Below are 24,000 nucleotides of genomic sequence, written 5' to 3' on the forward strand. Positions count from 1 at the left end.
GTTTTGTTACACAAAACTGTAGCTTGCACCAGGTACCTATACATTGTATAGGTACCTGGTACAATCTGGAGTTTTTGAAACTTGAGTTGAGAGAAATCTAATATCAATAGATTCACTGCACTGAATAAGTAGTCACGTGTTGGATTTACTCTTTTATTAGTTACAAAGATGTAGAAATCCTATGTTCGATCCATACTGATATGCATGAAATGCTGCCAAGAAGATGCTAATGTCTCAAAGGGCCTATCAAAGACAGTTTGATTTTTGTTTCTCTATCGGTACTAGGTAGACCCTGGTACGAGCTGAGTTTTGTAACGGGAGTTGGAAGAAAGTTGATATGAACAGATTCACCCTACTGAATAGGTAGGATAGTGTTGGATATACTCTTTATTACTTAGCAAAGATGTGAAAATCCTTTGTCAAATCCATTCTGAGATGCATGAAATACACCCTCTTACCGTCACTATGAAGCGTTTCAGTTGGCTTTAACAGTACAAAGAGAAACGTGCACAGTGGTAAGCTATTGCAAGTGGCATTCAAGCATTTCTTTGTTCTTGTAGATTTCAAAGACACTCTTCGTTTTACTTCTGAACAAAGATGTTTAAAAGGCTAAAGCAGAAGTTTTATACACTTTATTTATAGCAGAAACCATATGCATAAATAATTAGTTACTTTAAGCCATGCCATAGAAGATAATTCGGCTACCTATTGAAATTAAAGTTTTATGTAGGAAAACATGTTCAGATCTGCATTTAGAAACAGTTGTGACAAAAAAAGGCAGTTTTGCTAATTTTTAGGCATGCTTGATATGTGTAAGTTGCAAACAAGGGGCATTTTTAAAATAAAGTTTTAACACTTTGTGTCACAGCTTAAATGTTTTTTAATAACATATTCATGTAGATTCGGTACCATCCTCTGGCTCAATCTTTTCGCTTGCTCTCCATCCTCCGTTGTCATTGCTGACTTAATTTTTTTTTATCGTGGTGATGAGCAAGCGAAAAGATTGTGTCAGTGGTAGCAATGGAGGATGGTACCCAGGCTAATAATGATCTTCAGGAACTTTGTATTTGTGCCAAAGGTTCTCGCAGCAGGTAGTCGCCTGAATCTATAGTATTCGATAACAAAAGAACTCCAGGACAGCCATGCTTCACAGTGATAACCTAGTAGATTAAAGGTTGCATCAATAGATAGAAAATACTGGGGGTTACCCAAAAGAAATGTAGTGGTGTTGCTGTAGTGCGCAATGTGGCACTGTTTTACCAAGGCCATACTACATTTGTATTATACTTCTAGCATTTGTTATGGTCAAAGTTAGATTGTTGATGAACTTTTTCATTCCACTGATAAGTGAAACTACTTTGAAATCCAGATGATTTTGTAGTGTAATACTAATAGTAATACTCCCCATGGAAATACTTGGATTGGTCCAATTAGAGAACCAACATTTTGAAAGCGCGCTAGGATTTTTTGTGTCATTAGTTTGAACAGGAGCTCCGCTCAACTCAGGTATGCTGCCAATCCGTATAACTGAATTTTGCATGCAAGATAAATAAGAAGTAAGTTTTATTTACCTTAATATTTAAGACTTTTTAAGAATATCATTTATCATATTACACAGTTTTTTTTCTGGGAAAAAGAATTGCAAGGGGTGCATTGGGCTTGAGCAGAGCCACCAATCGGGGAGATGATGTGGAAGTGGGTTTTTTTTAGAGAATTTTAAGTTAAAATGGGGCATTCTAAGTCTTCCTGAGAGGCAAAATTACTGTCAGACAGGCCTCTTTTAAAGACTGTGGCCAAATGTGACCTAGTCGCATCCCTGGTCAATCAGAATTTTATGCCTCTCAGTCAGAGAATCTGCTCCCCAGGGTAAGTGGGTGCATGGCCATGCATGGGGTGCAGCCCCTGTTCTCCTGTTTAGATTAAGCCCAGGGCCTGTATATGCAAAGTAATGTTTATGAACGCTTTCTTATGAAAAAAAAAGCTTAAGCTCATGTTATAGGGTTTTAGTACTGTAAATCTATAACAGGTGTTAAAATAGACATGTTGTCTTTCTCTCACAAAAGGTATGTTGATACAAGTTTACAACTGTCCATTTTTTAAGGCTGTGGTTAGCATGCAAGTGGGCTTAAGTCATTGGAAGCCGACCATTTCTGCTTGAAGGCATGGTTCTGGCAATAGATAAAAGAACACTATATCTCAGAAGAAATGCTTTTTGTCAGTGTTTGTGAAAATGATAGAAAAGGGTTGTCTCATTGTTACAGCCCACCCAGCTCTTAAAAGAATGGTTGTTGTTTCGTTTGGTGTCTGTTTGCTTTTAGGTACAATAGAATGAAGCTACAATGTAGCTAGCGCTTAAGAAGTTAAGTCTCAATAAAATGGGGAGATCAAAGGACGAGAATGGTGTATTTTCAGTATATGATTATGTTTCGAAATAATTGTTTGATTTTAAACTAAAGAGCACCTGCATAAAAAATGCAGCTACATGTACCTTTAATCAAAAGCATTCCCTACTTTTGAATGAAAAATGTATTCAACCTTTTTAAGATTTACACCGATTAAAGCATCTAGATTTTGTTTTGATAAGAACTTAGGCCACACCAATTTGATTTGTTGGTTTCTCAAATCATAAAAGAAAATGCTAAATTAGAATATGAATTTGAAAACAGACTGAGAGCAAAGTCTATACCTTGGTTCACAGTTTGAAAGAGTGGTATAGGGTGATGCAATTTTTTTCCCAGCCCCTTGTTTTCGTCTTCACCTGTGGTTGCTAAACTTTTACTTAGAAATGTCTCAGAAGCAAGGAAATAAATTGATGTGGCCTAAAGCCTTTTGTCATTGTTAAAATTCTTTTATCATTGTTAAAATTCTTCTTCCATCTAAAACTACATGTGAACTAACACTCTGTCAAAGGCTTTCTAATCTAGCATTCGTATGATAAAACCAACCTATCACTTTTAAGAAAGAGTGTTATTGTTGCTTGTGGTTCTATTACTGGATTCCACAGCGCATTACATGATACTTTTATATAATTAAGGATCAGGGAATCTTTCATACATTCATAGCGGATTAAGGTTTTTCCCTAAAAGCCGTGCCAGCCCCTGATTAGTTTGAAGAAAAAAGCCTATCCAGGGTGTTCCTTTTTTGGGAGGGAGGGAGGGAGAGAGTAGACAGAATCAACATGAAGATGGACATGATCGCCACTAAGTGTACCAAAAAATCTTTTGAACATGCTATGGGTAAAGTTCCAGAATGGATGTCAGAGCCAAATTACCCTTGCAAATTGAAATTCTTTCTAATCAAACATTCATATGATAACAGATAAGCCAACCTATTGTTACCTGTGGTTCTACCTGTGGATTCCACCGCGCATTACATGGTATACTTTTATGTAACTAAGGATCAGAAAGAGCTTACAATTCATAACGGATTAATGTTTGGTATTTCCCTAAAAGCCTTGCCAGCCCCCGATTAGTTTGAAGAAGAAAGACTATCAATAGGCCTCTGTGCAGGTGAAATAAAGGACAGTCCTAAATTTATCTCCATGTTCTGGTATCTTGGGGATGAATTGTAACAGAGAGGGCGGCGATTGTAAACAACGAAACACAAGACCACCTGAAAAGACATTCACTGGAACACACCGTGCCTTTTGCTTTATATCCTTTACAGCTTTCACAGTAACCCAAACTGTGTATGTAATAATCCGTAGGACAACAGGTTGGGTCGGCTTGCACCGTTGCCCTAGCAACAGAAATATCACATTTTTTGGAATGTCATGTCACAGTTGAGGTGCAGTTGGGCAGAACCCACCACTCAGGCCTCGGTGTAACATGATGTCGAGCGTTTCTAAAGCACACTGACCGTTTTCTTCTGTTCGCGACTCCACGAATACGTGCAGAAGCAGGGAACGATCAACCCAAGGGGCCTCAGCGGGAGGTATGTCTAAGGATTTCTGACATGTTCGGGCATTATTTCCGAATTGTCGGCACATTATGCTTCCATTGTGATCCGCGTGTAGTACAAGTTTAGGATGTGCTCCAAGGGTTACGAAGACCGACGCGAAACTAATTATTTTTGACACAGTGCCACTTGATGACCTATTTTGTTGTAGGAGACAACTATTGCACGAACCTTACAAGTGTGGCCAAAATGTTTAGCGTAAAAAGCATTACTTGCAAGTAGTTAATAGTTATAGTTCTCTATTTTCAGGGAAACTATACATGTATATTTCTTGTATCTTTGGATACAGTAGCTTTTTTAAAAACGTTTCACCATTTTGATATTAGTATCATAATGGTAACTGTTAGTGTTACTTGCTTGAGATAAATGTGTAGGTAGGTTTGCATGACTGTTCATGTGTTGTAAGCACCATGCATATGTTAGTGCTTGTCACCGGGTTGAGTTGCTGTGCTGTAGGACCGTATGATTAAGACAAGTAAGTTTGTGGGACACTTGCAATGAAAGCCAAATTGAGTTTAAAACATTTTGTGATTTTATCAAAAGTAAGTAAATGCAAAAGGTGTCTTCAGTAAAGCAGGAATCAGTTTGTATGTCTGTGTTCCTTCAGCATTTTTAGATAAGAGCCTTTAACCTTTACTTATAATCAGGTTCAACTTTTGCAGTTTCAATTGATTTTTGGGGCATTATGTGGTTGGAACACCACCATGGCAATATGGGTGATTTTTTTTGTCATTGAAAAGCAATTAAAAATGTGCTTTTCTAGAATTTATTCATAACTTATAGTATAAGCAAGTCAGTGTTGTTTTCTCTCTTGTCAAACAGATGTCTTCTGCCACCTGTTTTACAGGTAATTGACTGTGCACATGGGTGGTAAAATTCTTTGACGGTACATTATTTCTGGACATTCTCTTTACTGTGTGCACTTGGTCGTTTCAAAACATGGAGAAAGATATAAACTATGATGGGTACTTGAAGTCTGCTGTAGTAGTTTTAAGTTTTGAAGATTGGTCTTAGACCTCTTACATGTCATCGTTTAACAAGAGTTAAGATTCTTTCAAGTGTTGTCAGCATTTTTGAAATTTTTGAGGACACAGACAAACAAAGTAGTGCCTTTTTTAGTCTTGCACAAATATTTTTAGAAAGGGAATATACTGGGTTTTGAGGAAAGGGATTGTCACAGTGTTTGGGCTGTGTAGCAGTAGCCCTGCCTTTTCAGAAATAGAAATCATACGACACAACTAATCCAATCGGGGTGATTGATCAACAATGTTCCTCTCAAAAGAAATAACTCCGTTTTATGTAGAGGATTAACTCTATTGTTATAGCTACAGTCAGTAGTATTTCCCTTTACCACCTATACCGTAACTGTTCTCGTCTAAGTCTCTTGAAAAGTTGTCAAACTTGAGAAAAGTAGAAGCGTTGACGAACCATTTTTGCAACAGGTGTAAACAAACTGTAACACTTCTTAGAAAAAGTAAGAAAACGTTTAAGGTTTTTGGACTTGACATTGATATATTGCGTAGATTTCATGGACGAGTTGCTCGTAGCGTTTTCCCATGTTCTTGTCTTGTGGCGGCATTGTAACACATTATGGATCAGTGGCAGGGTCAATGCCAGCAGTGGTGGTTTACACGAGGCTTTGTCTGGGTCTGACGTACCGGTACATAGGCATTGGGAGTTTACTGAAAGCAAGGGGTTAGGTTTACCATGGTGTTGGGAGGTCTGTTGATCGGTGTAGGGGTTTGTATTGTTATGTAGGACTGACTGTTAAGGAAAAGAAAACAAGGTGCTGTACTAGTGTTGGTAAACTTTATTGTAGCCAGTTTTGTGATGAAGAGTGATACCAGTCAAACCTACCCAAGAAGTCCACCAATAAAATCCAGTGTATGTGTACAGGTAGTCACTATAGACGGGAGTCTTAAATTTGGATGCTTGGAAGTGTCAATACTAAAAATTATCTTTAGGGACCACTGAAAAGTTGTCACAATGGCCAGGTGTTCCTCATGTACAGACGTGGTCACTTGCATAGGTTTAACTGAAACATTATGTACATGTGCTCTCAGTCACTGTACTGTAAGTCAGAGTAATAAAATTGTGTTATTACGAAGAATTGTAAACACTATTTTTTGGATGCAGAGTCTCTAAAAAGTTTTTAACACAAGTTGTCCTCTTTCTCACCTCCAAATCCAATACGATATTTTAATTAAAATCTGGAGAAAACAGAAGAGAAATGACGTTCGTTTGAGGATAGTCCAAATAACGCGATGTTAGTCTTCACTTAGTGAATTACGTAATTCTATTCAAAATATGTACATACCCAACATACATATACCGTCTATTGTCCATATGAAAGGATGAAGTGTGTTCACTACTTGATGTTGCCTTACCTATACATACCAGTGTCACTGGAGAATTTTATGCTGTCATTTCCTACCAATTTGAATACAACCATTGACGCAAATCCTTGATGTACACATAGTATGCTATTTGCTATTTCAACATATCAGTTATTGAAATGAAAGAAATGCAACCACATCCCTAAAAAGAGGCCTTGGGTATTGGCTATTTGTGCAACAACACAAATTTGAAATAACTGTCACAGAAGTTATTGGGATACCTAAAGTTGATAGCGTAACCTTTCCGTTTACCTGAGCATCTGCACAACTTGTGTTGTCCTTACCTGGACAGCAGGTTTGCCCTCTATGGGGGGGTCATGGCTTATTGACAGGAAATGGGGTAGTTAAACAAGCTATTTAATCAAGTAGCTGTAGGGTAAAAATCCCTTGTTGACACGTACGTGTGAAGTGAGAGATGTTTTTCATTCTAGAGAGGATTGGACCTGGTAGCTGCTGACCATCCTACTTTTGAGGTATAGAGTTTATCTTGTACTGTTATTTAGTTGCAAAGAGTATTGTTATCTAATGCTTTGCTGATCAGTGATATGGTGTATAACTTGAAGGCTAGCTTGGGGGATAGCACAGATTGACTACATGTTATTTGCTGAACTTATTTTTGACCATTTTCTACAGTTGGGAAAGTCTGTTCAAAAGTGTTTGACATTGTAAGACAACCTTTCTTTGAGAATGTGTGTAAATGCATGTATTAAACAACTTTGAGGAAAGAAATTTTCTATTCTGTATTTTGATATTGTTAGGTCTTAATGTTGTAACTTGTAGAAAGGGTTATCTGATTTTTTGGGTGACTTTTTGTGATGAAATTCCGTCAGCTGTGTTTGTATGCCATAAAGGTTTGAATTGTTGCAGTTCAAGTGTTTTTCTAACACCTTAAAGTGGGACAGGCTGACGCTTACAGTGTTTTCTTTTGTTTTCATAAAAGCTACAAACACTAGCTTTGGGTGATTATGATAGATACAGCCTTACTGCACTAGGTTTTATAAATTGAGAAAACAAAGCTAATTGAGAAAACTTGAATTGTTTATCTCTGATGAAATTCACATTGAGTATCTGATGCCTAAACTAATTACAGAAGGCCCTGGCTGTTATCAGAGTTATTTATGAGAGGTAATTAATTAACTAATTTCAGAAGACCCTGGCTGCTGTCTTATGAGAGGTAATTGATTAGTGAGGCTTCCTGTAGGTGTGATAACATCAGTTGTTGACACCTCATGTTGACCCGGAGGTCATCCGTCATCTGCACTGTTAGCTCTGTAATCAAGACCCTATGAGTTCAGTCTTTCTTATATATGCTATTAGGAAAATAAGTCTGTTTTTTCAATATGTGAAGAATGATTGCTTTGAAGTATTTTTGTCAAGAAACAGCAACTTTATATGATATCAAGTTCCCCAAAAGCTGAAAGAAGTTAGGTGAAAGTTAGGCTATAAAACACCACAAAAAATTTGTTTTTCAAGTTACAATTATTAGAGAAATAGCAACTCTTGTGATTCTGTTCAGTTTCAATTTGAAAGGTGTTATATCCTGCTGTTGTATTTAGTTACTTTTACAAGTTTTGTCTAGTGATTGAAAATGTAGAGCTTCTCGAACAACCTAAGTTTTTGTAAGCAGTGCTTGAGTGGTCAACAGTTTTGCGCCACAAATACATGTAAAATCTTGCAGACACTGAACTTTTAAAAGTTTATAAGGCATTGTCCTGTTGAGTTGCTATATTCAATTATCTTTAGTCACAGAAACACATATCGTCCCTTCTGGTTGGGCTACATGTTTTTGTAAGCGGTGCTTGGGTGGTCAACAGTTCCTCCCAACAAATAAACTCTTGCAGGATTAGCAGGGGTAAACTGTAAACAAGCGTCCACTTCTGACAAATAAACTGTCCTTGTCTCAACAGGGTAGGCAATGGTCATACCTTTATTGGTCAGGGGGAAGGTTTTCTGTTGATCTTGGTTGCCATGGTGATGCTTACACTGTAGTTGTTTATCTTTGACTAGTCAGACCTGTTGGTATCATACGCCACTGACCAGTGATCCTCTTTTCGAAGTTTGGTAAGGCCCCATTTCCATCAGACGGGGATTGCTGAGGGACCGTCCACTACTGTCCAGTGACCAAAATTGGATTTGTGTAACCCTAGATTTCATACATGATGCAAAATGTAAAAGTAATTTGAAAGATAAGAAAGCACTCTTTAAAACGTTAAAGAAATTTGGTTCTTATCTTTGAAATTGGCAATGCTTGAGTGATATGTTAAATCTTTGGTCACAGCCTCTAGTGGACCTCTCTGAAGGAGTAATCAGAGAACGTTATGATTTTTCACCCAACATCTGCTTGGACATTAGGTTACATGTACATCACCTAGAGATTACTGTAGTCTCAAAGACACCATTCGTACCAGGCTTTGGGAACCTGGATTTAGCCAGGCTCGAGATTGATCCTGATTGGATCTGCTGAATCCTCCTCTGGAGCTTCGGGATCAATCCTGTGCCTGGGTGAGCCCAGATTTGTGAAGCCTGGTATGGCTGGTGTCCAAATGGTTACCAAGTGGTACAAAGCTGTTATCAAGTTCTTTTTTCGTCAAACAGTGTGTGCTATTTTTCCTTTAGGCTTTTTGGTTCCTTTTGTCTGGGACATCATTTGTCAAGGTGTTTTTGTTCTTCTTTACCTGTCTTCTACAAATTACCAACTCTGTTTTAAAGAAGTTGCCAAGCAACCATGTTTTATCTAAAAAATGAATGTTATCTTTTAGGGGATGTTCTACAGTTTCAAGTGGCTGTCTTGTGGTAGAAAGTAGCAGTGAACATGACAAGAATTCTGTAAACAGACTTTTTCTGTAAGAAGGGATAGTGTCATGGCAAGAAACGGCAGCCAAAAACGAGAATACACTAACAGTGCAGCCCAAATTAATTGATGTATTGTCAGTTGTATTCTTGTGTAAGTGTGAATTGTGCTACAAATAAGTAGCAGTAAACATGATGAGAATTCTGTATACAAACTCTTTCTGCATAGAGTAATGTATTTTTTACTTTGTCTAAGTGGTTACACACTCAAGCAGTATCTTGTTCTTGAGTTGAAACTGATATCTCTTTTCTGTGCTGAACAAATTACCTTTAGAACAGGTTGATGGATGACTCTTGCTTTGGTCTGTAAAACTTCCCATGTCCACAACGTCATACCGGTTGCCAAGCTGACGTGTTAACTGCTAACTGGAATTTGATTTCCTAATTGTTTGACTATCTTACCCCGATTGTTGGAAAATCTTTCACTAGCGTTGCTACGAGAGTCACGTCGTTTGTCCTCCGGCGCTTCGAGACGTAGGAATTTGTGATTGTTCCCCCGGAATTGGTGACAGTTATTTGTAAATGGTACAGGGCAAATAAAGGGTCAGTCACATTGTGCTGATCAGGAGAAGTTACTTGTGTAACAGGTGTTTTATGTGAACTGAAGAAGAGAAGTGCTAAAGATGGAATAGAACCCTTTATTTCCCTCCACTTCGACTTTTTGAGTATTGTCAGGAAGATGAGGTAAGACGGTTGGTTATTTTTCTTCTCTATCGTGTGTACAATCTCTGTAGTATTAGGGTTAATGGCACGATAAGCCCAGAGAGTTTGGCGGGAAAGATTGTGCGTCGCTCGATGTAGAAATAATGGCTGTAATCTGTAAATTAGCACATTTAAAGATGAATCTGTGTTAATGAAAAGGATAGAAAGGGAGTAGGGTGTTATCCGTATTTATGCAGACATTTTGGGGAGCTCTTTGCAAATTATTGATAAAGAAAGTATGATAATTGCACCAGTCAACTTTAAAGAGGTGTATGAAAGGAATGAACTGCTTTATTTTTCCTTTTTTGATATATAATTTGATTTCATATTTGTCAAAAACGTCTGAATTGTTTTACAGCATCTGTTCACAGTGTTTGCAGTTGTTTTATTACCTACATGTACGTATGATATGGCATTATTGCATCATGTTACACTTTGTTGGTTCCATTTCTGTTAGTTCACTTGGTCATACTCATAAATGTGCCTAAACACTGTAGCTACTGGTTTGAGTCAATAACTTTTTCCGGCAGGTTTGCAAGCATTATAGTTTATGGCATAATTACTGTTTCTTAAGAGGGGAAATTATCTGTTTGTTTTGCGCACTTACACTTGACTAAGTGACTCAGTTTTATTGCAAGTGGCTAGCTGATTTGTGTTGTAAATATTTGCTTAAATGTTGTATACCACCTCAAGCCATAGATTTCAACCCCTGAAATGACTTAAAAGGTGCACTTTTTTTACAATACAGACAGTGATCAATTTAATCTATGATTCATTCTTTTTCAAGCTAAATGCTTAACTGTTAACCTTCTCCCTGCTGCCTGACCCCATAACAAATACAAAGTTGATGCCAAATGGCTACCATAGCAGGTTGAAGGTTGAATCTATTTGAAACAGAGTTGAGTTTATTTTAGATTTTTTAATCATAATTTATCAACCTTTCAAACCTACGTAGAAAAAGAATGATCTACATAAAGATGAAGCATGAAATTTGGTTTCAAAGATCCATAACCTGAATTAAGTTTTAGTCACACAATACTATTACCATTAATGTTATTGTGTACTCCATTTATTTGGGAAGGTAAAGATATATCTGATATCTTACAGTTTACCAAAAAGACCTTTAGAATTAATTAATTAACAGCCTCTTTTCTCGTGTATCAGGCACTCACTCACACTATCACCAGGCAAGGAGAAATAATTGGAAAGAGGCACAGTTAGATGTTTCCAATCAAATTTATTTTTAATGATTTTATATCTGTACCTCTGCACTCCGTCATGTACTGTGTTAGAACTGTGATTTAACATTTCTTCAGCCTTTAAGACTGAACAGGATATATTTGCTTTAGATAGCTATTTCTATTACTCCAAGGAGATTGGCTCTGGAATGATACTCAACTACTGTTATTTATTGTGTCACCTTCTTTCCAATAGTTTGAAAAAAAAAATATGTGCACAGAACACTAAACTACATTTGAGATTATTGCCTATATAGGCACTTCAGAGCTCCAAGGAATTATTATTTAGGACTAACCGCCAAATTGCCTTCTGCCTGTCTTCTTTACTTTCTCTTTTTTGTCTTTTTTGTCTTTTTCACATGTTCCAGACTGATTAAAGTCGGAGATGATAAAATCGTCGCCTGATCCTTCGATCTCAGGTTTCACACAGGTCAGTCCCTTGGCACATTTGCCGTGAATATCCCAAGGACCGCCACAGACTTCCCCTTTCACCTGTGAATCAAATGAAAATGTTTATTGTAATACATTGATGCTCTATCTGCGAACATAAAACCACCGCAAACATTTCTGCATTTACAGTATCTTCTCTATAGTCCATGGGTCCCAGGCACACAACCTGCTCTCCACCTTAAACAAGTTCACGAGCGATTGCTGATGATTTTACTACACAACTACCTTAGCACAGACGTCACAGCAGCCACACACGTCCTTGACGACGGCGTTTCTCCTACAGGGCCGTGGGTCCACACACTCCCTCTCCTCACATGGAATACAGGACAGGGCTGCCAGCCTGATTAAAAACAAATAACATGCGTCTAATTTCTCTTATTCTTTCAGTTTGTTTGTTTCGCATAAGACCACAGCAAGTAAATTTTATGGATGACATCCTCTGCAGATAGAGCGGAAAAAGAACAAGATAGGTAAACTATACAAAACAAGGCTAGATTTTTGAAATAGACACTATAGAATGATGTTGTAACAAGAATTCAGAAGCAACAAAACATGGCATCACAGCCAATAACTCGCTGTGGCCTAACAGGTAAACCACAGCAGCACACCAGTTCTGTAAAGCTGTGTAAGGTTTGATCCATTCACATCAGGATGGACCCCTGATATTTTTATTTATAAGTATGGTAGCCTGATCTTTATTGTGCCAGTCTCAAACACACCTACGCGGAAAAAACACAGTCCAATCTTTTCCCAGAAAACTTGACGTGTGTATTTCGGGTGGAAAGCGTGTATAAAACAACTTTCTAACATATTTTATGTCTAAAATGGGCACTAAGAAAAACTTCCTCCAGCTTTACATCCTACCAAGATGATGTAATTGATGCTTAAGATAATTGATATACAAAACAATGTACATGTATAACAAAGATGAGACATAACTGAAGTTTGAGTTTGTTTGACTCACCCATTCACCATGCACAGCAGAACGATACAAATGATAGATATCTTCCCCATGGTTGAAAGTCAACAACTCAATCTGAAAGAAACAAGATAACTCCAAATTACTGCAAATGACAGTAACAATAATGCATACTGAAAAACTCATATTTCATAAAGGAAGTTGACATTATTTAAATATACATATTTGATAACATTACTGAGAAAAGATCACAAAAATTGTTAGTAGTCAAGCTGGATTGTGGGGATGGGACTCACACTGTGTCCGTCTCAAATGAAGTTCTCGTCGTTCTGATGATCCGGTGCAAAGTTGTACCTTACTATCGTCTCACATCCTGTTTTTGATTGATTGCCTGACAGACAGTCGATTGTTATCTTTTAAATTGCGCATATAAGAAAATAATGCTATTAACATGATTATGCTTTTTCTAATATGATAGAAGATATTGTGAGCCAACTGCAAGGTTGTATACTAACTTCAAGTTGGTATAAAGTAGTGTAGCAAAATTGGATGATGTAGCTATACAATGTAGCCTTTAATCAAGAACCAGCCAGAGTTTAACAACTTAAACTTTGTTTTCACCATATACAAAAATGTTTTCATAATACTTTTAATAGCCTACTACAAGCAAACACACACACTGCAAGCAAAATAGCGGTGGTGTTGCTGCAACAAGAGCAGAAAGTTGAAGGGCGTTTTCTTAACCCTCAAACCACCGTATGGGGTCAAAACTGACCCCAGGCGTATATCAAGATGTGACATTTTGACATTTCGAGTCGAAAACAAAATTCCTTCTATGAGTTTGTTTGTATATATGTCTTATAACTTCTCACAAGTTTTTACCGAGATTGGCTCATTGTTGATTAAGATATTCTAGAAAGTTTACGCATGGTCCAGTGGGGTCAAAACTGACCCCAGCAAAATCTGCACTCATATTCCCTATTCTTTGATACTTGTCATCCAGTAACATGTATGATAAGGGTTATCATGATCATAGAAACGTGAAAAAAACAAATTTTTCAAATGAACGTAAATATTAATGACGTCGCGACGTATTATGACGTCATTTATGTGACTTTATTGACAAACAAACAAATTGCGTATTTCCATATAATTCAAAGGTACACGATAAAACTTAAGTAGAAATTATGTATGATAAATCATAATATATCCAAAGACGTTATTTGTAGATGGCAACAGGAACGACGTCAAAATGACGTCATAAAAATCATATTCATATCAAGTTACAGTAGCGAAATCCGCCATCTTGGTTCCGCCATCTTGAATTATTTCAAATGCATTTTTTCATCATATAACCGAATAACACAATAAAAATGGACCAAAGCGTTTATATTAAGATTGTTTCTGGTTGAATAAACATGGTAATGATGAAATTTGAGGTTGAAATAGCCGGTTATAGCTAATCTAATTATATCGTCCGCCATCTTTGATTTTGACCGATGACGTAATCAAATATGCATAAATTATGACTATTGAATCAAAAAAGTGATAGTGAATTAATTTGGTTGGTATTGATGTCAGAAAATTAGTGCAGTTCAAAAAGACAGCCCTAGAATTACATTGTAAAATCCAAAAGTAGCGACGTTTTCCAAATATGGCTCGAAGAAGGCGGTTGCCATAGCAACATGAAAACCTTGATTAGTTATTTCATTCATTTGAAATTGTTGCCAACAAAATTTTAGCAAAGGTGACCAAGTTTGGTTGTTCTAGAGTAAGACATTCAGATGCTATATGACATCAAGTGTTGGCGCAGGCCTCAAAACAGCCCACTTGTCTGAATAGCGTTAGTTGCAAAAGACGATGTTCCCTATTTTTGCATAAATTATCATAATGAACAGAAATTATTCACACCTATTCATGTCAAACTGTCCCTTATAGATTACTTAAACTATACATATATACAAGCCACAAAAATAGTCACCAATGAAGCTATATTTGTAGAAAACATTGTGGGGTCAGTTTTGACCCCATACGGTAAGATTAGTCGTAAAAAAGCTACGGTGGTTTCAGGGTTAAAAAGGTTTTCATGATGGTCAAACCACAACAAGAAAGGCAATAAAATGTATTGCCATGGCAACGATTCAGTGGCTATAGAGTGTTCGAAATACCCACCTGCAGTCTGCAATTTGCAGAAAGATTTTCAAGACTTCAGAAGAAAAATGAAACTTACTGATGCTTACTGTAGTGTAAACAGTCATGGATGGCATGTACTACTGTAAATTCATTTATTTTCGCTGGGTCGTAATTTTGCGGTAAAAGGGGAAATAACTTTTTTAAGTTTGCTGTTGCAACGATTCTTGGTACAGACAACTTGCATTATTACAATGGAATGACATATTTGCATTGTCATATGATTGTGCACTTGTGACAGCACCTTAAAGTTTGAAAATAAAAGTTTAAAGTTAGTTTATGAGACAATGTCCTTTTGAAGTTCTGTTGGTGGCTCCTTTTATGTTTTGACATTACTGTCAACTATTGATTTTACAATAGTATGTCATTGTCCCTTGTACATGTACAAACGTACATGCACATGTGTGTCTTATACTTGTACTGTTGTTGTACATTGTAGTTATCCTTGGTTTAAGATTGAGCTCAGGTTAGGGTTTTTGTGTGAGGAAAGAGGGCCCTTTTATCCAGTGGAGCAGATTCTCCTACACATGTGGCCACAATCTTGTCTGACTCACAGTAACTATCCATTTTCTAGAAACCGCTAGCCTTTTAAGTAAATAGACCTTACCTTAGACCTTAGATCCTCCTGCAACTTTGTTGCATAGGTTGACATGTTGGACAACATAAAAAAAGAGAGACAGTGAAATATAGTTCCAGTAAAGTTTATTTTAATATCTGCACGTCAATGCTCTCTTGAAGAATTACAATTAGAACTGATCTTGTAATACCCATTTATTATTGAATGGGGCATTGCTTTACATTCTTGCAGCTATTGCTTCAGGATCGAAAATGGGCTCTGGAATGAATCCTCAAATATGTCTTGTGTCACCTTTCATTTTGAAGAAAAAATAGGTGCACAGAAATCTGAACTACATTTGATATTATTGCCTTTACAGGCACTTCAGAGCCTCAAGGAATCATTTAGAATTTTTCTTTTCTAATATTCCTCCTTTTCGAACTCACAGATAAATGGCATCTGCATTTTGCAGTTGCCAATCCCAAAATTGTAGCTTGTGCTCAAATAGACGCAATCGTTGTCGTCTGTGTTCTGAGGATGTATGCCGCTGCAGAAATTTATGCCCCTCTTACGGCAGCTGATTCCATCGCTCCATTCCAGTTCTCCCTCGGTGCCTAAGTCATCCAGTCCGATCCACGCATAGGTGGTACCAGTCATGTCATTCAGTTTTCCCTGCAGAAAATTTCCCAACAGTATAACTGACTTGTTTAATAAAGATGTAAGCAAGTATGCACTGGTGTTAAAGGGTGGTAAGAAAACTAGGAAAAGAAAAATTTAAACCGAATCCCTATACCTACAGAACTTAATTCTTTAGTAGCCTGGATGCCAGACCCCCAACCCCCAAACTCTAAAATATCCACACGATAGATATTTTAGAGTTTGGGGGTCTGGCATCCAGGCTAATTCTTTAGGGACTGTAGCTGGAAACACAACGTAGAGAAGCAGACTGTTCATGGTCCATTTTTATAGTCCATTAATAACTTAATGTAGCATGGAAATTAACGCGCCGTAAGCCATTACATGCTGTTCTGAAGCCCTATCACATTAATTGGATGTGGCTCAGTGACTTCGAAATATCAACCACTCCCTGAAATTAAAAATTGCTCAGTGATCAAGAGAATACTTGCTAGCAGCAGTTGTTTTGAGTCGGATGTAAAAAAAGGCAAATTTTTGGTACTTGCCATCAGGAAGTTGAAAGCCCGGCTGTCCTTAATGGCGGCTAGCCGGCCGCCTTGGAGCTCGCAAGTTTCGGAGGCTTCCTCGTAGCTGTCCCCAGTAGCACAGATCCTGTAGCAGCTTCCACATCTATACGCAGAGAGGCAGTCCCCTATGTCGTATGAAGTGAAACCAAATATGTTGACATTGCCTCTTTTTTGATTTAACAAATAGGATGAGAAAAATCTAAAAAAGACTAAGAATTTTGTTATAGCTCGTTATGCTGTCCGTGTCAAAAACTTCATTGTAATGCCTTGTCTTTGCAATAAAAGTAAGATTTACCCAATTTTGGCAAACATACTCCAGCCTGATCGGGATGAGATATAATAATAGGATAGCCTGGTTCAGGCTCTTTGGGTTTTGGTAGGACACAAGTCAGTCCATCGGCGCATCTGCCCTCCAGATTCCAAAGACCACCACAGCTTTCCCCCTTAACCTGTAAACAGGAAATATAACACACATCTGTATTCAGGATCATCTGTACCTGTACCTGAAAATTGTTTAGGTACACAGCCCTAGTTTCAGTAACTCCTTACATATAGTTACCCTCATTGGGGTAGAGTGGAATCGTAACACAGTCTGAGGTTTTTCTGGGGGAAAAATTGCAAGCGAAAAATTGTGAGCAACCAAGTAGAATGATGGCATACTGTAAATAGTGTTAAAGATGAAAATCGTGTTGATTTTTAGAGAATGTTAAGTTGAAATGGGGGTATTCTAAAGAGTCATGAGGGGAAAAATTACTGTCAGACAGGTCACAGGTGAAGACTGTGGCCACATGTGACCTAGTAGCATCCCTGGTCAATCAGAATTTCATGCTTGTCTGCTCTATAGGATAAGGGGGTGCATGGTGAGGGTATGGGGGTTCAGCGCCCTTGTCCCCCTCTTTAGAAAAAAAAACTGGAATGGTATTGCATAGTAGCAGAAAAGAGAAGGACTTACCTTAGCACAAACATCACAGCAGCCGCACACGTCCTTGACAAGGTTTGCAGGGCATGGTGGTGGGGTCGGGCATTCATACTCCCCACATACTGCACAGGACAGGGCAGCAAGCCTGATCAAAGACAAATATGTAGATATTTATTTCTTTTAGTATGTTTGTTTCGCATAAACCAGACAGAACATTTTGTACAGTCATGTTTATAGAACAATTGAGAAAGTTGATGCAATGCTAGTCTAAGAGCAAGCTTACCCATAATATCTGTAAACTTATTGCATAGTATTATTTGATTTACAGAAATGAGATTTGAGACTGTTTGACTTGAACTCACCCATTTACCATGCCCAGGAGAAAAATACAAATGATAAATAACTTCCCCATGGTTCAAGTCTATCAGCTCAGAATAAAAATCTGAAAGAAAAAAGCAAACAACATACGGCACCAATAACACATCCTGAAAAAACACAGAGAAAATGCAAGCTTGAAGTACTGATCATCAATCAGAAAAGAACTTGTAAGTAGTCAGAAGTTAGAATTTGAGAACAAGACTCACGCCTACTCTGCCTCAAGTTGTTCTAGTGATTTGGTCTGAAGCTATACCTTTGCCACGTTTCACATCCTGTTATTGATTGATTGACTGCAAGGTACTGACGATTGGTATCTTTTAAATAACGCACATGAGAGAAATATATTATTATATGAATATGTGCAAAATATACATAATTCTAAGCCAAAAGCAGTGTTGTATGAACTGTACAAAGTAGTGTTACTGTAACAGTTATTCCAGCAAGTTGGAAATGCAAAAAGGCGATATTAACAAGAATCGGCACATGAATGAATATGACGCACATTACAAATGTGTATTTCATTTTCTTCATACAAAATATCAACTTTGATGGCGCAACACAAAGATGACATAGGACATTGTTTTCTCCATATACAAAAATGCTCTCGTTATAGCCTACTGTAAGCAAGCCCACACGTCACACAAAACAATAGTGATGCCACAACAAGAACATGATTTAATGATTCATGATAGTCTACTATGACTGAGCAAAACCATACAGATCATTGCTCTTAGTACTTTCAATCTTGAAATTTTTGCAGCAGTTTTATTTTAGAATGCCCAGTTTTCACAGTGACCTCTTCACCACGAAATCACGACACTGCAAATGTGTGTCGCCATTGTATGACAGTACAGTTCTGTACCACAGAATTGTTTCAACTGTGAACTCAACCCTTGTCTTGCAGGACCCCTACACAAGTCATGACTGAATATATAGGGGTTGCACATTACAGAGGTGGGTCCTTTATATGTACGGGTTGGGGGTAGTTTTCAGCTGAACGCATCACACCGTAGCAAAACGCTAGTAACTATGCTACAGCAGCGCAGGGAAAGTGTAGGGAAAATGACCTGATTAAGAAATTAAGTTAATGAATTAAACTGCTTAAAAAACGCCAGCAAGACAAGGGTTAGCACAGCCCGAAATCCTCCATTTCTACCACAAAATAAAATTAATGATTGTCGTTCAGAGGCCAACACATACCCAGCTACAACAATTATGCTGGGAACCAAAAGCCAGGTTTGCTCAGCGATAATTTCTGAACTTCCTGACCTTGTAGTTTATACTAACAAATTTAAACATCGGTGTTTGGCAAACATTTCGATTTTTCTGCATATCTGCTCTTGACTATCAGCAGTGAAGTACACTTCATTGCTTGGCAGGGGGTCATATAAACTCCAAGGACTATTTGCTGTCAATTTACTACGTACCTCTGCTGTTTTGTACTGTGTATAACAACGAATCCCACAACTGTTACCTCGTTTAGTATCTAGAACACTCAGGAAGTAGCGTGGAATGCATTGGTCAGAGTCAACTTCTTAAGACTGTATACAAATTATGTATTGATAATTGCTACTACTTCCCATAAGATGTTGATGATTCTTATGCATTACAAAACAAGAAAACGATGTTCATTTGTATAGTGATAAACTTTGGCTTGGTAATGTGGATTTTAGTTGAGTTATTATTAAGAGTCCACTTCAACTTGGTAAGTTAGCCGATTCATGTTCAGAGCTTGTAAATTACTTCTCTTAGACAGTTTAAGACAGAATCTTGATAAAAAACAGACCTACAATCTGATTTAAAGGCTTCAGGGCTTGAAATGGTACCACTTGTTTTTTTGTTTGTTTACGATTATTAAGATCAGTCATTCTCTTTCAACGTTTCATTTGCTACAGTACTACTAGCACCAATAGTCAGGTAACTTTTGGTAGGTGTTCGGATACTCTAGCCTTGATTTCATTCTTATGAAAAACAATTCTTCCTATTTCATCATAGTTTTAAGTTGTTTTCGAAAGAGGCCTTTCTACCCCTGTAGGAGGTAATTTATGGCTTAAGAGGGATTAATAGGAGATTAGGGAAACACAATAGGGAATTGCCACCTGGGTAAACTCACATGTTCCTTGCATGTGCGAAGGTCCAACTTTCCTTATCTTACGATCACTTATCTTTGCCACTAAACAGTTACTGTAGCATAATTTCAAAACAAACTGTCCGCTAAGCGAACAAATGAGGGTGTTTGGCGCTACTTGTTCGAACATGACAATATGGCAAGAGAAAGTATCGTGCAAATCTGGATTAAGGTGGGACAATGACTAAAGTAAACATTGTCTTCAGGGGGAAAAGTTGCCCTGGAGTTACTAGTCGATCATGGGTAAAGTCTGCACCTTTTTTACTTTCCGATTGTTTCTTCGGCCACTACTGTTGGTATACATCAGTCAAGGTAAAGGTTTGCATTTTATTTGTATCATCATTGAATGATTGCGGTTAAGATATCAAGTATTAGGCCACACCAACTTGATTTTATGGATGACATCCTCTGGAGACCCCAAAACTAATGCGCGCGGGCGAAAAAAAAGAAAATCCAGCCAAAAAAAAAAATGCTGCTAAACCACAGGGCTACTAGTACAAAGCTAGTATTGCGAATTGAACCACAGAACACAGTTTATTTGTAGGAGGTACATGTAGGTTGTCTTGTTTATCATAGCAGACTCAGTGCAAGTGATTAATTTTTAATATATTGACAAGAACGACCAAAGAAGTATACTATTAGAAGGTATTTGGCTCCAAGGACTGTGGATGATATATGACTGTAATAAGAATTATAACTCATATACACCCATAAGGGCAGTTTCAACATACATGGCATTGAACTCCATATTAAGCATTCCATGGTTTACGCTCACAAATCTCACTGTGAAACCTCTGCCAATCCCTCAATTCCTCTGCCATGTCTCCCATTATTGCAAAAGAAACGTGTGAGAGCCACTCTGGATAGGTCGTGTTTGAGCGATACTCGCTGCATGGCCTCCGCGATCCTCTCGTACAACTTTGCAAACGCAAAATCTCCCTAGCCAACATCGATGGCATACCAATCCACAAATACGCCCCAGTTTTCCGATAAGCCGGCACAATGCTAGCCTTTTGTGGCAATCTAAGTCAGCAAGTTCCGGAGTTCCGTGTAGCCTTGGAGGAGGTGATTTTTTTTTTTTTGTTGTTGTTGACAACAGGCGAAAATCAATGCGCGCGCGGATGTCATCCATAAGATTAAGTTGGTGTGGCCTTACTAATCTGATTGAGATGTCTAGTGTAGACAGTGCACATTGAGTAGGCAAGATGCAGTGACATTTTAATTTTCGAGTTTAACTTTAAATGACTTTTTAGTATGCTCAAACGAAGGAAGACAGGACTTACATGTACATGTATGTAGATTCTCTTGCTGATTCTTACGGTGGAGTAGAAAATGCTGACTCTTACGTTGGAGTAGAAAATGGTGACCTAGAAGAAGTCACGAAGAACTGCGGTTTAGAGAACTTCAATAGAGGACATTAGAAAGGTTTTGCCTTAAAAAGGAATAGGATCTAAAGACTCAACTGAAGTTAAGCAACAAGTCTTGATGATAGAAATATGCATACTCAGACAGAATTTTTCACATTGTAAAATTTTTTGTATTGCATAGATAGCAGTTTTATTCGGTTTCCAGATGTGTTTAACCTACATGTTCATAAAGAAAAAATAATGACAGATGCCAGTGACAATTATGACTAATTACAAGGATAATTAGAAATCCCCCCTGCATCACTAATGATAGTTTTAAGGTGAAGACCTCATGCAGGGGGTCACCTTGACTTGTCAGGTCAATAAATCAACCCAACAAGATGTTAAGCAGAAATGTTCGCGGTGGTTTTAACTTTTATGTTTGCGGTTTTCGCGGTGAACTCTTTACTGCGAACTTATAACCACAGCGAAAAGCTGTTCCGATGTGTGACTAGTGCTACTAGTAAACTAATAAACAAAATGTATCTATAGTAAGTGACCACTTGACCACCAAAAAGTGGTCAAATTGGCCAGTTGGTCCTTATGTGTAGAGGTGATCACTTACCCATTATCTCCAGATTGGTCTTCTTGGGCAGTTTTAGCTGTAACGCATTTAGTGACAGGATCATGCTTGATTATTTGTCCAGACTATATTTCTTTACATTTATTAGACACTTATTGTGTTTGTGTGGGTTGTCCCAATTTAAGCCTTTATGACCTTTCAGCCACATTTATGACCACTTGGCCAAATTGATGACCTTTTTACTTCAAGGTCACAAGACTTCTATAGATATCAAGTCTTGACATTTTGATGAGCCGACACTTGATAGAAAATTTGTCACACCTCTTAAGCCGAAAAATTGGAGCCAGAGTTTATCGGATTATATTTCAACCGACAATTAATTTTCGAGACAATGCCATCTTTTAATTTTAACTTAGTATCAATTTCACACCTATATTTGCTTACATATGTTGTAGAATTTTGGAATGTTGTAAGTGTTTGAAAGATGTGAAAGGCATTGCTGTTATTTGATTTTGAGGTAGGCCTTATCAAAAGTGTGACTGTAAGTCCATTTCCATAAGTGATAATGGGTCTAAGTGGGGTCCGTGACGTCATAATTGGTGTTGAAGTACGCTATAAAGATCTTATGTTTGCGCCGACATAGACGCTAAGCGTTCTGACTCCCAGACTGTGGTACGTTCTTTGCTGTGAGTACCTTTCATAAGCATTTTGATACGTCGAAACACCTTTAATTTCCAATTTTACTTGTTCAGACAGAATGTGTTTTCATATGATACAAGCCCTGCACTGTTTTACACCTTACAGTATGATTGTAACTTTTGGTGTTTTTGTCCCACTGTTGCACAAAGGATATTCTGTGGCATGTACGGTCATGTGCGTATATTGTATGACAAATGTCTCTAAAAATTCATATTACTAGCCATATTCTGCTCCTTTAGTTAAGTGTTAGGAAGTTCACTTGGTTTTAGGCAGATTGTTAGAACAACGAACAAAGTAATTGTTGCTGTACGGGTTCCATATTGAATTTTAAGTATTGTAACATCGTAGTAACATCTCTACTTGTCACTGAAGTCTGTGATTTGATAAGTTTGTAGGAAAAGCATAGTGAAGATTGTACAAAGTTGTTGCCTAATTTTTTTGTCGGAACTGTTACAGTTTCAGAATGTTATGTCGGATTAACACTGATGCCCAAAGAAGTTGAAAGTGAAACCAAATCAGCTGTTATTTGTTATAAAATGATATAACACAATTTTTTATGATTCAGCACGAGTGTTGTAATTTTTTCCCTAATTTCCCAATTTTAATGATGCAGAAACAGGAAAATCGAGATAATACGTGACACAGGAAACCAGGCCTTGTTAGTAAAAGAATGGGATGAGACTTAGTCTACTGTCTACTCAGTGTCTAGTATACAGACAGTCTCTCGGGACAAGACAGGACAAAACATACCCCTTTAAATTCATTAGTAAACTTTTTTTTCATTCATGTCTAATGCCATATCCTCAGGTAATTACATTGTATATCCCCTCATTTTACCGGATTCGAAATAGGTGTTAACAGGTGGTTTGACATTCTATTCGCTTTTTTAAGTTGCACAATCCTCAATAACTTTATTGTTCAGTATTACACCATTATGTAAGGTTGATATACCAGCCTTTAGGGGAACAAAGTTAATTAGCTAATTACCCTGATTAACATTTCAATACAACCACATGACAGTAGATGAGTCGGTGGTGGATTTAAATGTTTATCTTTTTATCTCAAACAGATATCAGGCAGTCTCGCTACAAGGGAAAGACTGGTACAAAGCACTAGTACTGGTTCAATGTATTTGTAAGGCTTAGTTTTTGCCCAGTTTAGTGACAAGTTGTGGTCATAGTTGAAGTGGCTTCAAAAGCAGGCGGAGTATCGGATGGATAACTTGTAATACCAGGTTCCATGCCTTAGGTTTGTAACTTTTCTGTCATTTGGGTAAGCTTTGTTTACATTTTGGCTTTGAACAATAGGAGATAAATGATAGTACACGTCAACGCCATTTTACTGTTTTTGCTGTGCTTAGAGCAGTTGTGCATGTTGGGTTCTATTAGCACCTTGCCTATATAGCAAAGGACACGTACAGCTAGGTTGTGTTGAAAATGATAGCTTTATTTGTTAATCTGATAACATCAGAATAGATTATGATGATT

At 37.6% G+C, this 24,000-nt stretch overlaps 3 protein-coding genes across 9 annotated transcripts in view; 1 reads left to right on the forward strand and 2 right to left on the reverse strand.

Moving 5' to 3' along the window:
• LOC136425041 (centrosomal protein of 152 kDa-like) overlaps positions 1-24,000 on the forward strand; it is a 36,479-nt gene that overhangs the window by 6,528 nt on the left and 5,951 nt on the right. Inside the window, exon 1 of one of the 7 annotated variants that reach the window (XM_066413782.1) lies at positions 3,807-3,933. The exons of 1 other annotated variant lie outside the window; for it this stretch is intronic. The gene's annotated coding sequence lies outside the window, so the exon portion shown is untranslated. Of the gene's footprint in view, positions 1-3,806; positions 3,934-6,712; positions 6,827-9,433; positions 9,888-22,361; positions 22,501-23,400; positions 23,762-24,000 lie in introns of those variants that run through there. 5 more of the 7 variants (XM_066413784.1, XM_066413781.1, XM_066413787.1 and 2 more) reach the window with 5 other exon arrangements.
• Positions 11,123-12,889, reverse strand: LOC136425064 (venom protein 302-like). Its single transcript, XM_066413826.1, has 4 exons — positions 12,809-12,889; positions 12,558-12,629; positions 11,819-11,933; positions 11,123-11,635 (listed from the first exon to the last, which is right to left on the reverse strand). The coding sequence occupies exons 2-4, from the start codon at positions 12,605-12,607 to the stop codon at positions 11,435-11,437; spliced, it is 366 nt and encodes a 121-aa protein (XP_066269923.1). The 5' UTR covers positions 12,608-12,629; positions 12,809-12,889; the 3' UTR covers positions 11,123-11,434.
• LOC136425058 (insulin-like growth factor-binding protein 7) lies at positions 15,388-18,025 on the reverse strand. The gene is made up of 6 exons (XM_066413811.1): positions 17,964-18,025; positions 17,742-17,821; positions 17,413-17,524; positions 16,756-16,909; positions 16,440-16,585; positions 15,388-15,930 (listed from the first exon to the last, which is right to left on the reverse strand). Exons 2-6 carry the CDS (start codon positions 17,789-17,791, stop codon positions 15,679-15,681), a joined length of 714 nt encoding a protein of 237 aa, XP_066269908.1. The 5' UTR covers positions 17,792-17,821; positions 17,964-18,025; the 3' UTR covers positions 15,388-15,678.

This window comes from Branchiostoma lanceolatum, chromosome 19, assembly GCF_035083965.1.
Source record: "Branchiostoma lanceolatum isolate klBraLanc5 chromosome 19, klBraLanc5.hap2, whole genome shotgun sequence".
Classification (NCBI taxonomy): domain Eukaryota; kingdom Metazoa; phylum Chordata; class Leptocardii; order Amphioxiformes; family Branchiostomatidae; genus Branchiostoma; species Branchiostoma lanceolatum.

Bases quoted from the DNA above. Each gene is read 5' to 3' on its own strand.
- LOC136425064 (XM_066413826.1), bottom strand. From the start codon at position 12,607: ATGGGGAAGATATCTATCATTTGTATCGTTCTGCTGTGCATGGTGAAT. The intron at 11,934-12,557 runs GTGAGTCAAACA...GTTTTTAATCAG, and splicing joins CTGCTGTGCATGGTGAATGG to GCTGGCAGCCCTGTCCTGTA. The intron at 11,636-11,818 runs GTAGTTGTGTAG...TTTGATTCACAG, and splicing joins GCTGTGACGTCTGTGCTAAG to GTGAAAGGGGAAGTCTGTGG.
- LOC136425058 (XM_066413811.1), bottom strand. From the start codon at position 17,791: ATGGGGAAGTTATTTATCATTTGTATTTTTCTCCTGGGCATGGTAAAT. The intron at 16,910-17,412 runs GTAAGTCCTTCT...TCCTGTTTACAG, and splicing joins GCTGTGATGTTTGTGCTAAG to GTTAAGGGGGAAAGCTGTGG. The intron at 15,931-16,439 runs GCAAGTACCAAA...AATTTTCTGCAG, and splicing joins GGGCTTTCAACTTCCTGATG to GGAAAACTGAATGACATGAC.